General features: G+C 35.4%; 2 protein-coding genes across 2 annotated transcripts; one reads left to right on the top strand and one right to left on the bottom strand.

The window, feature by feature from the left end:
* Positions 1–1,150: 1,150 nt before the first annotated feature.
* Positions 1,151–3,118, bottom strand: LOC145162965 (deoxyuridine 5'-triphosphate nucleotidohydrolase-like). Its single transcript, XM_079081918.1, has 4 exons — positions 3,038–3,118; positions 1,938–2,056; positions 1,648–1,745; positions 1,151–1,562 (listed from the first exon to the last, which is right to left on the bottom strand). Exons 2-4 carry the CDS (start codon positions 2,030–2,032, stop codon positions 1,369–1,371), a joined length of 387 nt encoding a protein of 128 aa, XP_078938044.1. The 5' UTR covers positions 2,033–2,056; positions 3,038–3,118; the 3' UTR covers positions 1,151–1,368.
* An 8,370-nt stretch (positions 3,119–11,488) lies between these two features.
* Positions 11,489–11,884, top strand: LOC145164624 (uncharacterized). Its single transcript, XM_079083330.1, has one exon. The coding sequence runs from the start codon at positions 11,489–11,491 to the stop codon at positions 11,882–11,884; it is 396 nt and encodes a 131-aa protein (XP_078939456.1).
* The last annotated feature ends 5,881 nt before the right edge of the window (positions 11,885–17,765 follow it).

Genomic DNA, 17,765 nt, shown 5'->3' with positions numbered 1-17,765 from the left:
ATGAATATCTGGTTGGCAGTAATAGAGCTTCGCACACTTTTCTCCGGTGAACATTTCTATAAATTCAGAACACCTGTTCTTGTCCATGCCTACGAAATCGATGTCCGACAACCTCTGAGTAATCCCCCCGGTGTAGTGTATAGGGTATTTTGCAAAGATTCCTTGGAAATGAACATCGACTTGGATGAATATGGGATCCATGTTTGAGGTTTGAGGAGACAGAACGCAATTAAGGGTTTATCGAACGAGCTGGAAGTGGTGAATGGTGAACAGTAGACGGAAAAAGATTTCATTTAAGTAAAACTATTAGTAGATGACATGACATACACAGTCAGCAAGGCAAGGGGTTTAAGTAACACATGTGGCAGGAATATGACCGACTGACCCCTTCACAATCAATGTTTTAAAAATCGGTTTTTTAGTTGAACCGGTATGGTGACCGGTTCCCGGTTCAACCGGTTTAACCGGTTCGACCGCCGAGTGAACCGGATTCTATATTTTTCATGTTTTTTTCTATTTTCCTATACATACATATATATATAAATTATGAATTTGATTTTAAAAGTTCAAACATTAAATATACATATAAAAATAATTTGTAGATAAATTCAAATACATTAAAATAACACATAACCATAAGTTTTAGTGTTTTCATCAATCCATATACGTCAAAATGAAAATAAAATATAATACCGATACAAAAGAGAGTTTTAGATGTATACAAACACATCAAAAAAATTTATAAAATTTACCATATGTTTTTATTTAGAAAAAACTAAATAGATTTGAAAAAAATCACCAAAGTTTATTATGTAAATGGTTCTTTTTCATGTGGTTTTATTAGGTTTAACCGGTTTATTTTGACCGGTTCAACCGGGTTTTTCTAAAACCGGCCGGTTCAATCCGGTTCAGAAATAAATATAAAACCGGTGATAGTTGAACTGCTCCCTCTCCCGGTTCCCGGTCCAACCGGTTCGACCGGCCGGTTCAAACCGGTTTTTAGAACATTGTTCACAATTGACATAATGACGTAATTGATCCGACAAAATAAAGTTCGTTCCCTCATAAAGCCACTAAAAAAGGTTAGTGACTAAAATGGTAAATCTTAAAAAGTTCATAGGTCGTATGTGTCATTTTTCCATAATAATAATAATAATAATAATAATAATAATAATAATAATATGTTAATTTATATACATTACACCAACATTATTCTATTTATATTATTCAAAAGTGCATAATAATACTAGAAAACCACGCAAAGTTTATGTGAGTACTCGAAAGGATATTATGTTAAGGTAACATATCAAGGAGCAGCTATTGAATAGCATTGCATAATGCATTAATAGTTCCCCGTTGGTTGATTAATCAGTTGGAGGTGACATCAACCAATTCTGGTTCGATTGCACACAACGTATGCATCCGTGCGATTTGATCGCCCGCTTTAATTTCAAAGTCTGAACCCGAGTCATTGACGATAGTGACCGAAACTGGAGCCTCTTTGAGGGGACTAATACATCCCATAACTTTAATGGATTGTGGCAATACATCAGGTATAGGAGCTACAAAGTATTTAAACGATTGTATTTATATAACAACCGTTAAGTAATTAATATCACAAATAAAAAGTTGCAATAAAATGTTTACCAATCTCAAAAGATACTCCCACAGGCACATTGAACCTTAAGTCTGTGGGAACCTGTGTCTGATCCCACCACTTAGGTGGTATGGTGAGCGTCTTTGAACTGGTTCCAAAAATAAAATAGAACGGTAAAAAATGATATTATATGCCGTTCTCTATCAAAATCCAATTAGTTATGTTACCTAGTAATTTTCTGATTTGCAACTATAAAAAAATGTAGACCTAACGAAGTCAATATCAACTTGCAACTAGGTTCTGAGTTCTGACTTGCAAAAAGGAACAGTAATTAACATACCTTGAGAGAATAAATCCAGTCGGAAAAACAGCTTGGTCTGACATCCTATTCACAAGCACACGAGGAGGCACTTGGTCGGTGTTGTTATTTGCCATGACCACTGAAAATACTCGGTAGATCTATTCAATCATAATTAAATTAACGTGAATATAGTAAATACTGATTCTAAAAGAACCACTAATGCGATTAAAAATTAAACACTTTCCAATCAGTGGTGTAAAGTAAAATGATCATATAGCCAAAACAATAATGTGGACAGTGGCATAACGTAACAAGAAGCTGCTCGATGTAGGTTGTAAATCCAATAGCGGAAAGAACAAAATGGCCAATCAGTGGCGAAATGTAACAACGATTTCTTTTTTTCTTTTTTTTGTTAATTAGAAAATTAAAATCGTAACCCAAAATCCTGTGAAGATAACGTTTCACCACCACCACCTGCCACCGTCTTCAACTTGGCCGAAAAAAAAAATCTACCCTAAATCAACAAAACCATAACTATCGTTTAATCCGCAACAATAATAGAGCAAAAGATAATCAAACAACTGACTAAATCACATTCAGAAAAATGGGTATTACATATTCAAACAAATTTCATCGGTAAATCACAAGCATACCAGGATATGGACGTGATGAGAAAAACTAAACCCTAAAAAAATTGAATGACATTGTCCTTTTCAAATTAAATCATATTGCAGCAGTGAAGAATTCGACTGTTGTCAACATTTACGGCATAAAAAGATTTTGGTATTAACTGAATGGCTACAAAACGCGAAATACACAGAACTAAAGGGCTAGCGGCCCAGCTTGTTGTCTGTTTGCCTTCAATCGATATGCATTGAACTAAAGATCAAATTTCCATTTGTGAACATTTAAATCATCAATCCAAACACCCATGCATTGCGTTAGGCTCAACATGTGCAGAGCCAGCCAAAAATAATAACTATTATAAATACAAATCAAAAGATTGATGCGCAGTACCAATAAAAAAACCCTAAAAAGTCACAAAAACCATGATTATTTACTTGAGTTCCAAGCAAAGAGAGGCAAACAAAATCAGAGGGAACGACATGTTAAAGGTAGAGCGAAATCAAGCAACATACCTGCTTCGCCGATCTAGATTTAGTGTTTGTGATTCTTCTATGCTCGCAAGGCAAGAAGAGAAATGAACGTAGGTAGTGAAAATAAAATAAGGGCAAAACTAAAATTTTATATCCATGTAACTAATATTATCCTGTTTTACCGTGGCTAATTTATATATTAGTATTGACATCCATTTATTTCATTTGTTAATTTAAAAAAAAATTAAATATAAATGTCAAAATATTTGAAAACTTTGAATTTATAAAAAAATAAGAAAAATAATGAATTATTATAATGAAATTGTTTTTTATCTTTTAAATGGGAAATTGTCAGAAAAATCTCAATATTTACGAAAAAGACTTTAATCCTTTTTGACCGGTTGAAACCGGTACGAAATAAATTTGGGACTATTTCGTAAACTAAACAAAAATATTGGGATTTTTCTATAGACAAAAATATTATGACTTTTCTGTAAAGAAAAATTTTAGGATTTTTCTGCAAACAAAACTCTTATTGTTGGTGTTATTATTATTATTATTATTATTATTATTAAAAATATAAATAAGAATACTATTTTTTGAACTTGTATTATTAATATTGTTAATAAAACATATAAATGTCACGCTTCAAACAAAGACTCATCATCATATTGTTGGAAATTTGCTATCCTTTTCTTGAGCTTGGATATTTTTGATGGTGGAATGAATTGCTCAATGAAAGCTCCACGTAGATTCGTCCAAGTAGTAATTGATCCAGATGCAAGGGATTTCAGCCAAATTATTGCATCTCCCTGAAGCTTAGTGGGAGCATTCTAAGCAAAACTACTTCTCGCGTGACATTTTGAACATTGAAGTAATTGGCAATGTCCTTGACCTCTCTGATGTGATTAAATGCGTCTTCATAATCTTTTCCGGAAAATGGAATGACCTTGAGTATCCCTACAATATGGCCCTTAAGCTCAAATTCGGTTTCTGCTAGAATTTCTGGTGGAGCAAGTCCTGATCCTTGATCGCTGCACACTTGCTTCTTGTATGCACCCATTGACTGTCAAAAAACAAAAAAACCAACGCGTAAAAAGGAACAAAAAATAATAAACAAAAAACTGTCAAGTCGTCAACCACGTCATGGAGAGAAACCGTCACGTCGTGGTTACGCAATAAAAATAAGAATTAAAATCGAAAAAATTTAAACTTTATGTGAAATAAATTTCACATAAATGATCGAAACAAATAGGAAATAACAATTAACTAAAATTTGAACCGTTCCTCGGCAACAGCGCCAAAAACTTGATACATACTTTATGTACTAAGTAATATACCAACTAATCTAGACTAACTAATACGCAATAGACAATGTACCTAATCGAATAGTAGGATAGTTCAGGTAAGTAAGGTATCAAACACACGAAATGGAAATATTAGCTAAAATACTACTAAATGTTAACTAATTCAAACAATTAATTTAAAAGAGGATTTTTCTAGTTTTGCAAGTCTAGAAACTTAAAACTATTATTACCAAAGCAATTAAACTAACAAAAGCAATTCAAATTAAGTATTAAGACAAGATATTAAAGTGATTTCCGTTTATATTCGATTCACAATACTCTTATGGTTGATTTCTTGGATAAGTGCAATGGATTAAGTTGATTATTGCTTACCGATTCCAAAGTTGACTAAACATTAAAATCAAAAGAGTAATCCTTTAGTAAAACTAATTCGTTCATGCATTGATCAGGTGAACAAATAGATAAGATTACTAGTATTTAATTCGAGTTATGCTAGACTTGAACTATGATTGACATTAATAGATAATAACATAAATTCAATACATGAATGATTACCACACATTAGCTTCCACATTAATTTACCTATTCTTCTTATTTAACGCTAGGTTTATGATCAAAACAATAGTCTTATAACTTTGACAGTCACAAATTTATAAGATTCAAGTTTACCAAATAAGAACGATCATCCAATTCAGAAAAACTCAGCAATAAACATAAGAAGTAGTTGTCATTAACACAAAAGGAGCTTTAACAAGCTATCATAACAAATAAGCAACTAACAACAATCCAAAATCCAATAAATCAACACATAGTCATAATGATCATCTACTCTAAATAGAAGTTAGGGTTCTTAGCTGTAATGCCCGTGTTTCTAGGCTAGGCATTAATATTGACATTATAGTCTAGGTTAACCTTTGTAACTCATTTTGAATAAATAAAAAAGAATTATGTGAATATTATGTGAATTATGTGTTTTATGTTTAATTATTAGGGCTTAATTAATTAAGAATAAAAAATGAGCGTCAAAATTAAATTTTAGATAAACCGATATCTATTAAGAATCTTGTAGTGGGTGTGACAAGGATTACGGATATATAAAGAATGCCGAAATCCGAGTTATAACGAAGAAGTTATGACCTGTCGAAGTTTCGCGACAAACCGGCACGGGGCCGAATGTCGTAAAAAGTGAGTTTTTGATAAACTACTTTTTGGCCTTAGTGATCTAAACGAAACTCGTAGTGTTCGTTAAACCGACAGTAGGTATAAAAAGAACACCCAAATCTGACTTCGTATGAGGAAGTTATGATTTTTCGAAGTTTCAGCTTAGCAATAGACAGCTAAAAACTCGAATTTTAGATCGAGTGATTTTTAGCCGATACGACCTAAACGAGAATCGAAGGTCTCGTCATTAGTAGCACAACGGTAAAAAGTCTGACGAAAACGGACGTCGGATGAATAAGTTATGAATTTTTAACGGATTTCCTATCCCGGTCTGTTAAAAATAATAATTTAAAAATTAAAGTCAAAATTAGCCGACAAAGTCTAAACGAAAGTTGTAGAGCGTAATTTTACCTACGCGTGCATATAAAGAACGTCAAAAACGGAGCTCGTATGCTAAAGTTATGGATTTTAGAAGTTTTGATGCGAAAACCGAGAAATTTCGCATAGGTGGCTTCGGCCACGTCACCTTCGCTTAGAGCATGCCACGTGTCCGAAAAACTGCTGAGCCATACGAGCTACTAAAGCGGTCCAATTCCTGTCCGACACGTGTCCTCTTTCACGTGTCCGAGCCTTCGCGAGAGAGCCACGAACCACCTACTTCGGACCCTAGGCCGCGGTCCAATCAGGAGGCGACATCGAGGCCTCGCACGCGCAGCCCATGTGCGAGCACCTGCGCACCCTCGCCTGCGGACCCCACCTCCTGAACCGACTTCGGACCCTATAAATAGAAGGGTATGCGAGCCTTCTCGGTTAGTTTTGGAATTTTGCCATATTTAGCCCCTTTTCCATATTTTCTTCATCTTAACATTCCCCAAAGCCCCGGTATCGATTATAACCCCCGGAATACGCCGCGAAGAGCCCGAGAAGCCTGGAAAATTTATCTTTTCGGTTTCAAAGCCCGACCCTCGCAGAGCCCGGTTTCTGAATAAAACTCCCGGTTTTATTAGAAACGAACGTTTTAGGAAACGAATTGTTGCCCGATTATCATCAAATCAAGTGAGTGTATAGTCACTTTCATTTTACACATAAATATGAAGTATTTACCTTAAAATACGTGCTATGTGTAAATATATTAATTGTTTATTTGAGGTGACTGTTGAGTTGATGTTTTATACAAGTTTTAAAGTGTATATATATTTTTATCTACAAATATGTTGGGTAGAACATGGGTAGATAGTTGGTGTGTGATAAAATAAAGTGATGAGAGGCCTCGATGTGATTTGTGATTCAGTCATCTAGCGGAATTTGGATGACGACCATGGACTTTTCTAGACAGTCCAGTGGGAAACGCTAGCAGGCCCGCAACCTTAGGTGTTAATGAACTTGGGTGCTCATTCGCTGTACTCCATCCCCCCCATGGTTGCATTTAGGACATGTATGGCTGAGGAAACCCCTTAGCAGTAGTGTCTATCCCGATGATATTCTTTAGGCTAGGTCCCTTGTGATAAGTGTTTAGGGACGTAAAGTGAGGATAACGGGAAATGGGTAATCAGGGTTATTGTTGATTGATGAACTTAATAAGTTTGTTATTACTGTGGGTTGAAAACCCTATATGCTCACCAGGCTCCCAAGCCTGACCCACTCAGCTTTTTATGTTACAGGTAGAGGACCCCGAGCTTAGTCGGAGGATGACGTGAGATTTTTGGATTATAGGCCAGTAGTTGTAAATAACTGTTGAAAGGCTTATAATGTCTTGTTTATGCTTTTGGTCTGTATCGGTACATGACATCCCGAAGTTTTGATATGAAATGAAATTATATATTTCTTAAAGAAAGGTTTTGACAAACTTTTATCATATTTTGTTTTGGGGACCAATTCCGCAACATCTTTTATAAAGATTTCTCTGATTTGATTTTAAAAAGCATAAACTAAATCGGTCTTTTCTGACCGAGAAATTAGGGGATGTTACATTAGCCCATGATTTCTGAAAACAAACACTTAAAAACGAAGTTCACAATGAAAATCATAATGAAGAACGAAGTAAATAAGTTTTAAGAAGTATTATTGCCTCAATTCTCTTCAAAATCTAATATTCAATCGAAATCTGAGCCTCATCTGTGTTGTAGCACCTTTATAGTCTCAAAAGGTCGAATACAACTCAGAACATCCCTCCTGGATGAGAGAATAATCGTCATATTTATAGATCCTGAATCTGACCCACCACGTCATGGTTTACCGCCACGACGACGTGGTCTTCATTAAAAATACATAATCGCCAAGTTACTATACAATCGGGATTTCACCAATCACCACGTCATGTTGAGATCACCACGATGTGGTTTTCCGGTTTTAAGACTTCTTTGATTTTTATCCATTTTTCCGCTTCCAGCACCGCAAGATCTTCCTTTTGATCCTGAGCATGTCTTTGTTGCTACAAAACACGCTTTAAACAAATTAAGTACCTTTTGTTCTATAATGAGCATAAATATAGCAAAAAGTATTAAAATAGACAAAATTGCAAAAATGGTCCCTGTGGTTGGCAAAATTTTGTAGTTTTGGTCTAAAACGAAATGTTGGTGCACCACTGGTCCAATTTTAGATACCTTGTGTGGTTTTGATCCATATGGTTGTATTTTCATGTGTTTTTGGTCCACATCCCACCTAAAATGACTAATATGTCCCTTAAGTAATTATATTTTCTTATTCTTATAATAAAAGGAAAAACAAAAACAAAATAAACCAACCTCTCTCTCTCTCTCTCTCAGATGTTATCTTCCCAGTTGGAACCATCAGCACCAAAAACAAATTCAAACCCACATCGCCACCACCAAATCTTCTGCTTGAACCTTGGCTTCACCGGCGTCGACTTTGTCGGAGCAAGCTTTTCCGATGGAGATTTTTCCAGTGTCTGCATCTTCATCTCCTATGCCTTCAAGACGATTGTCATCCTAAACCTCCATCTTCACCCATTTCCTTCTCCACCTGCATCGACCTCCACCCAGATCGATGGAGTTGTTGATGGCTGAGTCGATTAACAACAACGCTGCTTCCTGGTGAACTTAAATCTGAAAATTAAAGTCCACATCGAAATTTCCACTAAAATCGAATCTGAAAATCGTTTTCGATTTGGTTTTTCAAGCTTAAAAATTCTTTCTCTATACCACTGTCTGTTCCTCCCATTTTTTTAATTTCAGATTTTAGACATCACCACCATTATCAGACGACCTTCCTCCTTGCTGAAAAATGAGACCAAACTCTAGGTCCGACCACCCCTGTTTGCTCTATCTCTCTCCCGTCACCACTTAGACCCATCCACACGATTTCCTTCTCATTTCCCCATTTATATGTGCGGATCTTGAGAACCACAAAACCACCGATAAAATTAAAGTTCCCTCATACCATTATAGCCATCGCCAAACCGATCTATCTTCCATCATCGTCGCTAGTATCCGATCTGGGGGATGTCGATCTAACCTTCATCATCGACAAGAACAGTGGTTTACAGGGGTAATATTGGAAAATTTTTAGGGTTTCACGATGGAGGATTTGGGTGGTCTGATGAAAAGCGGAGCTCCTCTGTTGAACAATGCTAAGGCGATGGTGGCGCCAGATGAAAACCCTAATCGTTGAAAGATGGTGGTGGCGACATTTAGGTAGGGACAGATCCAATCCATTAGAAGGGCAATGTTGATGGGGAAGTTTTATTGGACATGAGGAAGGAAAGATAGGGTGAGGGTGGGATTGGATGTTTATGGTGGACAATGTTGGCAGTCAATGGAGATGGTGGCGAATGGTGGTAGCAATCGGTGGTGATGGTGGCGGCCACTCGTGGTGATATGTTCTTTCTTGAGTGCGTGTGTGCGTTTTTTTTTAGAGAGAGGGAAAGAGAAATTGTGGGTAGACCCCTTTTTATTTTTATTTTTTTCAAGTTAAAAAAAATATAAATTAAATTAACATATGTGTTTCAGCAATTAAAGAAAATTAAAAATATAAGTTTTAAGGGAAAAATCGTCTTTTCAAGTGTATAGGGACCAAAAACAATAGAAAGATCTCATTCTGGACCAGTGGTGCACCAACATTTCGTTTTGGACCAAAAACACATAAATTTGCCAACCACAGGGACCATTTTTACAATTTTGTCATTAAAATAATGTATGAAGTATGTAATTAAATATGCACATATATATAGATATGTATGATTGCCGGTCTTGCTAGTTATTGATTGTTATAGTATATGTCGACATCTTATGATTTGTTGGGTTGAGGAGACCCTGCTTTGTGCTGAAGGCCAAGATACTCGGGACGGTTCGGATACACTGAAGGCCTATGAGACGGTCCAGTCAGGCCGAATGCCCAGAGAGCGGTCTAGATAGGTTGTAGTCCCTGCGAAGCGGTCCATTCGGGCTGAAGGCTCATATATACATGATGTTATATGTATTGGTTGTGTGTGGTACTTTGGGGAAACTCACTAAGCTTTGGCTTACAGTTTAAGTTTTATGTTTCAGGTACTTCAGATGACTAAGGAAAAGTAAAGGCGTGGTCGTGCACATTTTTCTGATTTTAAGATATTTGATTTTGGGATACTCTGATTCGTGATTATTACTTTTGGGAATTATGTTTTGTAAACAATTATGGTTTTTTCGCTGGATTTTAAAAATGAAAATGTTACCTTGATTTTTGGGATGTTACACGATAACTCATTAAGTCCAAAATCATTGATTTTTATCATAACGTAATGTTATGATACAAACTTTTTTTTTTGATATGTTAAATGTATCTATCATTTTGTCAAACAAGTTATCTCCAAGAAAAACTATTCATTGTTCTTATAAAACAACTATATCAATATTTTTACATATAAATAAATGAAAACAACAAAAAAAATATTTGAGAATCAAATTTTCCAAGATGTGAGTTCTTTGAGACATTAAATTGAACATCTTGCAAGCATCCTTATTTTCAACATCACTTTGATGTTTTTTTTTTAACTTCTCCATCAAAAAGTATTTTCAAAACTCAAAGCTTGAACAACTTAATCTGATAATTCAATCTCATAAAACTTAAATCAACAAGAAGACGCATTCAAGTTCAAACAATAGAATTGTAGATAAAATTAAATAATAGCAAAAAAACTAATAAAAATGATAAATCAGTTCATAAATCTCATATGTCAAACAAAAAAATTGTAACGTCCCAAAAGTTAAGCTAATTTTTTTTCATTTAAAAATATAAGTAAACAATTTCAAACACTTTCATAAAAAGATAAAGTAATAAATTGTGTTCCAAAGATCATGTCAGGGCCAAAATATATTAAATCATTATAACAACAATAGTCTGAGATAAAATAATAGTGATGCACACGTCGTATATTCAAGCCGACACCTCCCCAATCAGAGGAACTACCTGAAAAACATTAAATCAAGAACTTTAAGCATAAAGTTTAGGGAGTTCCATAAAATAATACATAACACAATAGAAACATAAATGCATACAATCAAAGGCTCTCAACTCTAGTTTCGATCCACCTGATCAACGGTGACTAACAAATCTAGTGCACGTCTAGTCATCAACGACGACTAACAACTCTAGTGCATGTCTAGTCATCAACATCGGTTAATGGCTCTAGTGTCGATCCACCATCAAACCCTCAAACATAATATGTTGACATATCATACAATCAATCAATTAAACAATCAGTAGGCAAAAGACTATACTAGCCTGTTGAAATTAATTAATTGTTATCTCTTTATCCCATTTACGTTTTTATCTCTTCCTATGTATTAGGTAGATAGCTGTTTTCCTCCTTAGTTATAGGAAATCTCCATGTATTTATTCTGGAACTTTTATAAACTTTAATTGATCGGTTTTGATACCAAATTCTTCATGGTATCAGAGCGGGATACCCAAATAAATTGTCAACCCTAAGTCCGGCGCCATGACCAGCGAAGGAACATCAAACCCCAAGAATGAAACAATTGACAGTAGCTCACCCTATTACATACATGCCTCCAACTCACCAAGACAGATGCAGACCAACGATCCCCTCACCGACAGCAATTACAGTGATTGGATCCAAGAGATGGCAAACTTCCTGTTTGCAAAGAACAAGATGGGATTTGTAGACGGAACCATTCCGAAGCCTGATGAAAAGGACAACACCTACATGCCATGGATGCGATGTGATGCCATGATAAAGGGGTGGCTGACGACATCCATGGAGAAGACCATCAGAGGCAGTGTCAAATACGCCAATACCTCAGCAGAAATTTGGCCTGATCTAAAGGAACGTTTCGGTAAAGAGAGTGATCCCCGTGCGTACGAATTGAAACAAAAGCTCACCATAACAAGACAAGGTAACAATTCTGTTTCGGCCTACTATACGACACTTAGGAGCCTTTGGGATGAGATTGTTGGGTTTTGAGCATTCTAACACTTCCTAAGTGTACATGCAACCCTAATAAACCTTGGATCTATGTTTGTCTAAGGTACATGCAAAATATTATTTTCCAAGGTTTATAACCTATCTAGCATGGCATGGGGTACTTTTAAACATAAAAGAACTAGATGAATTACATACCTTTTGTTGATTGTTGATTCCTTGGAGTTTGAGAGCCAAGCACCAATAATATGAATGCCTCAAATGGAAATCACAAATCACCACAAACTTGGAAAATGTATGAGAGAGTATACTAACACTTAGAAATCGGCCACCACTATTACACACACACACTAGGGTGTTATTTCATGCAACATGAGCTTGTTTATATAGTGTGCATGGTTAGGGTGAAACCCTAATAACCCATGTCTTTTCCTCTTCCAAGGATCCATGGGTTAAAAGCTCCATGGATCATCCATGGACTTCCATATAAGCTTAGCCCATTAACAAATGAGCATTAGCCCACACCATATAAATATAATAGCCCATGATTTAATTAGTCTTCCTTTTAATCACTAAACCAATTCATAATTAATTCAAGATTAAAACTAATTAAATAACATGACTTTATATTAATATATTATAACTTATAATATATTAATAAATCGTAAGTATACAATTCTCATAAAATTATCCATAAACAGTTTGGGTGAAGTGCAACCCAAATGGACCATGCCGGGTCGGGTCAAGTATATACCAAATAAGTTATGGACTTAGACACCTTATCCAACAGTCTCCCACTTGGATAAGTCTAATAACTGTATTTGCGTATGTTACTTCAGGAACCAACCAACAATCGTAGCTCTCGAAAACTCTGTTGAACTATGAAGCGCCATTTTAGATAAGTGATCATATAATCCTCTGTTCTCATGATATCAGCCGGACAAATACATGGAACAACGTCGTACTTATTGTCCAGCAGTTTGTTTCCCGATTTCCGATTTGTTTGACAAAGAACTAAATTGAACACATCAATTAGGTTCTGACCGGGCCCGGTACATAGGTCAAAACAAAATCATCGAGGGGCCCAGATATCGCTTCTAATCCTCCAAGGACTAGAAGGAACAGATAAACTTCGACTCATATACTTGTTTCTACTACTTGTTGAATTATACACAAAGGCACGTTTTATAACATCAAGTTACTGATGCGTTTACGTGCAATCAATGCACAACCAACTCATAGGTAACAACTCATATCTCTAGGTTTGAAGACTTATATGATATTACCGTTTCACGATCACTCGAGATAAATTCCATGAAGTGATACAAGTGAGCGTGGGTTAATTCCAATACTCATAACTTATGAGTACTCATGAATGTTGTAGCAACCATTGCTATGACTAAACACATTTAGCCATCTACAAACTCGATTCATGACAGTCTTAATTCATACCTACTTCCAACATATGAACGACTGTGGAGTGTTTAAATAACTTAGTCATTCGGAAAGAATAACCTAGCTATTCTGGAAGTCAAAACATGCAAAGTGAAACACAATAATAATCGAATCCAATATGGTCTCAGAACCCTTTTGAATATAAATAAAACCACCTTTTATTTATCACCATATTGATTACACATTATTCATTGTATAATGTTTCAAATAATCAACTTAATACTTGAATAAAAACAACAGTTGTCCCATGCTCCTAGCATGTACACTTTGTTTTTCTAAACAATAGTTATGCCATACTCCAAGTATGCGCACTATGTTTGTCTATGATCTTTACTTTGTGAAATAGATCAATTGAACATGATTCCAATGATGCTCATTTCACAATCCCAAATCCTTATTGTAAATGTAAAAATTCCTAATTCCTACCATTTACCAAAAAAACTGTTAGATTTTAAACTTTTATGCAATGTTCCTCTTGTAATGATTATGCACAAAGTCACAAAACTTGTCAACAGTCATTACAGAGTATTCCAAAGGAGATCAACTCTATGGAAACGAAGTCTCATATTCAAAGTACATTGCTTTGAACATCCTTCTTGCACTAAGGTTTTCTAATCTTACACAGATTGAATAACTTCCGAACAAGAGTTACCTCTTTTCAGAATATGTCAATATGGTCCTTTCCAACAATTTATATCCTACTTCCAACTGTCCCCGAGCAACCAATCTTTGGAGAACCTTAGATTGTCCTCGACAATTGCTTAATCACTTTAGTCATATCCAATTCTAGACTTTTCCCTTCTTAATGCCCTAAGCATTTGGAAAATTTAGAAAGGATAAATATTATAGCACATGAAATCGATCCTATATCCGAAGCATATGGGACACGATTCATAAGCACATGAAATTGATCCTATATCCGAAGCATATGGGACACGATTCATGATGTCTCACATAAAGACATGATACTAGACCAGTCTTTTGCTACAATATTTTTTATTTGCCATGTTTTCAAAATTTAACTATGAAGAGGGATGCCGTAATCATAATCAAATTTTGATAACGCAATATATATAGAATTTCTTTAAGTTGAACCATTCCAACATAAAATACATATATAAATCCTTGACTAAAGATGATTAAAAACTCAATCTAAGCTTTTAGAATTGAAATGAAGTATAATTTCCTCTCCCTTAATTATAGCAAAACAACTTTTCAACCCCTACAACTTTACGAATTGAAACTTTTGGTTTTCTATAATTAACATTGCTAACTTGCAACACTAAACATAATAATCATGCTCCTACTAACATGATGATTATCAGCATAACACTTATGCTCCCACTAGTTCTGACATATTTTCGAAAATCAGCTGGACTCCTGAAATTTAGATTCGTACACCCTTTCTTAGATAGCTCACATGTGTGTCTAAACAATTTCCAGAACTATGAAAAGGGATGTCGTAATCATAGTCTTAATTGTTTAGGCCTTTGCCATTTCTTACAAGTTCATGTTAGTGTGCCGGTTAACCACACACGCTCCACTAATGACTTTGAGAATGCAAACATCACAATTGCTATCTACTTAAAATCTTCTTAGTGAAAGCATTTCCTCGCCATCATTTTCATGAATCGGAGAGAAACCTTATGACACTTAGATTTTATAGTGTATGAGTTTCTATCCATGTGAATTTGTCAAAACCATAATCACAAGACAAGGTTAGTAATAAATTCAGCCTTACATGGATTGAACTTGTTCAATCTTAATTTCTTGTCATTTGGTAGCACAAGGCCCACCAATGCTTCCAAGCTGTTATGCACACAGTTTAGAACTAACAGAACTCATATGCATAGGCAACTTAATAGGAACAGACACAGAAACAAGAATTATGTCAACTTAATAGGTTTCAAACCTTAAGTCGTGTGCTAGTGATAAAACTCAGGTTTTACTCTTGATTAAATCTTGAAATCCTTTCAGGATCTTTAAGACTCCCACTGTCCTCTTGACATATAAGTTTCCCTAGTCAAGAACTATTCCTTGACAAAACAAATATTCAAGGGATAGTGCAGATTCTTATCAAGATAAACACTTCACACAATTGGTCTTAGTTGGTCTTTGTCTTATCCAAGACATCACAACTTACCAATTTCAAATGTACAGGAGTAGAAAACATTTTACACTACATTTGATAAGTGTTTTAAACCTTACTTTATGTCACTCAATGTTACAATCTTGGATTATGACTCTAAGAGTTGTTTTTCGAACGAAGTATGATCCATCTTCTTGATTTTAACCATTCCAACAATTCATGACCCCTCATCTTAGTCATAACAATGTACTAAGATGTCCTTAGAGTATGAATTTGTGATATGGTTTCATAATCATTGATCATAAAAACATGTATGATCCATCTTCTTGATTTTAACCATTCCAACAATTCATGACCCCTCATATTAGTCATAACAATGCACTAAGATGTCCTTAGAGTATGAATTTGTGATATGGTTTCATAATCATTAAGATGATCATAAAACATGATACTAAAGTACTCTCCCATCTTTTCAGATTTGAGAAACTTTTTATCTCTCTGCTAAATTTGATTCTTCTCATCCGTTCTGCCATACATTGAAACTTTTCCAATGTTACAGAATTATACTTAACCTTATAAGTATAACCATATTTACTAATCTGTAGTAAATCATGACGAATCGATCTTTGTGGTGGACCTTGACTAGCACACACCCAGTGTGCCTAACTCCTTAGTCCTTCAATTGGCTCACATATGCATGTGATCAATGAATTAGTCTCAATTTTACAAAGATGAGAATTCTCATTCATCATACAATACAACTTGTATGATTCCAAGTTTCTGTCTAACTGAAGCTTGGGTGATGAGAACCTTTCCTCATTTGGTAAATTCAGACACTACCACAAATGAGAGAATCAAACTCATATTTCCAATATTGCTAGAAACATACATACATCAATTTTCCATAAATGCCATTGTAAGGGGATATAATATAAAATAAACTAAACAAAACTTTTATTTCTTTATAAAATGCGGAAAAATATTCCTTATAATGCATCTTCAAATGAAAACTATGATATTACATATTTCCTAGCAATCTATCATAACTTTTAAGTAGTAGCTCAAAAATCCGATCCTCGAACCATGCGATAGAAATCCATCTTCGTGATCAGATTCAACACACTCTTATTTTAACCTTCCTTTTGCTCAATCCTGCTAAACATCAAGATGCAACCTAGTCACATCATGTAATAAGAATCAACAATTAGGAATTTTAACAAAGTTAGATAGTGGACTTACCTGAAGCCGAGTCAAACATTTTGTCTCTACTTGCTTTCAAACATTTCAGGTATTCAGGGCAGCTTCGCTTCCAATGTCCCTTCTCACGACAATAAAAACATATAGACTCTTTGGGAATGGTACATGAGACAATCACAGACTTAGCCTTTCCCTTTACCTTTTGGTCAACCGGGTTGACCAAGGCCGATCCCTTTTCATTGGGAAGAGAAAGCTTTTCTGGACTTCCAATGTTACCATTGTCCATGTCCATGGAAGTTTGAGAATTAGACCTTCCATCAATATTTGCTTGACCATTGCGCCAAATCATTGCTGATTCAGCAGCAACAAGCAAATAAGAAAGATCTATTAGGGTTATGTCAGGATCTGTCATATGGTAGTCTTTAATAAACTCACCATACGACTCAGGAAGTGACTGAAGAACCCAGTCAACAGCGAACTTCCTTGAAATAACAGCACCCAACATTCTCAATCTGTCAATGTGTGACTTCATTCCTAAGACATGAGTGCACACAGGTCTTCCATCTTTATGTTTCATTTCTAGTAGAGCTTGAGTGACCTTGAACCTTTCAAGTCTCCGGGCTTGTGGGTCAGGGAGAATAAATGGAGGAGGTGGAGGGAGTGAAGCATGATGTTGAGGGACATCATCTTCAAGAGTAAAGCTTGTTCCAAGCGATTTGGGAAGATCATAGTTGTCTGAACCAGACATCTACAATGGGAGAAAATCAAGTTAGTTGATTCAAGTCCTTAATATAACACCCAATATGAAATATTAAGGCTAGGACCCAACACAATATTTTATAACTTGGAAGAGGGATGCCGTAATCCAAGCTATAAAATATTTGAAGGTAGGCGAATGACGATTCACCAATTTCCACCATGAAAAACGAAATAATTTATTAGGTTTTAATTGGATTTGAAACTCCTAGATCTTTTGAGATTCATTGAACTTTTCAATGGCATGTTTCAATCTCGATTGTGCCCTCTCAAGTTTTGTGACTGGGATGCCGAGGATCACAAAACAAGGTGTGAATAACCATGCAAACTCACTTGGTACCCTTAATATTATCACCTAATCGATGTGCCGGTTAACCACACACGCTCCACCGATCTATGATAAACATTAAGTCACCCTTCGTGATC

The sequence above is a fragment of the Lactuca virosa genome, chromosome 3 (assembly GCF_052849685.1).
Source record: "Lactuca virosa cultivar CGN04683 chromosome 3, Lactuca_virosa_CGN04683_v6, whole genome shotgun sequence".
Taxonomy (NCBI): domain Eukaryota; kingdom Viridiplantae; phylum Streptophyta; class Magnoliopsida; order Asterales; family Asteraceae; genus Lactuca; species Lactuca virosa.
The sequence above is the reverse complement of the archived record's forward strand: the minus strand, read 5'-3'. Positions and strand labels throughout refer to the sequence as shown.

Bases quoted from the DNA above. Each gene is read 5' to 3' on its own strand.
- LOC145162965 (XM_079081918.1), bottom strand. From the start codon at position 2,032: ATGGCAAATAACAACACCGACCAAGTGCCTCCTCGTGTGCTTGTGAAT. The intron at 1,746-1,937 runs GTATGTTAATTA...TTTTGGAACCAG, and splicing joins ACTGGATTTATTCTCTCAAG to TTCAAAGACGCTCACCATAC. The intron at 1,563-1,647 runs GTAAACATTTTA...AATACTTTGTAG, and splicing joins GGGAGTATCTTTTGAGATTG to CTCCTATACCTGATGTATTG.
- LOC145164624 (XM_079083330.1), top strand. From the start codon at position 11,489: ATGCAGACCAACGATCCCCTCACCGACAGCAATTACAGTGATTGGATC.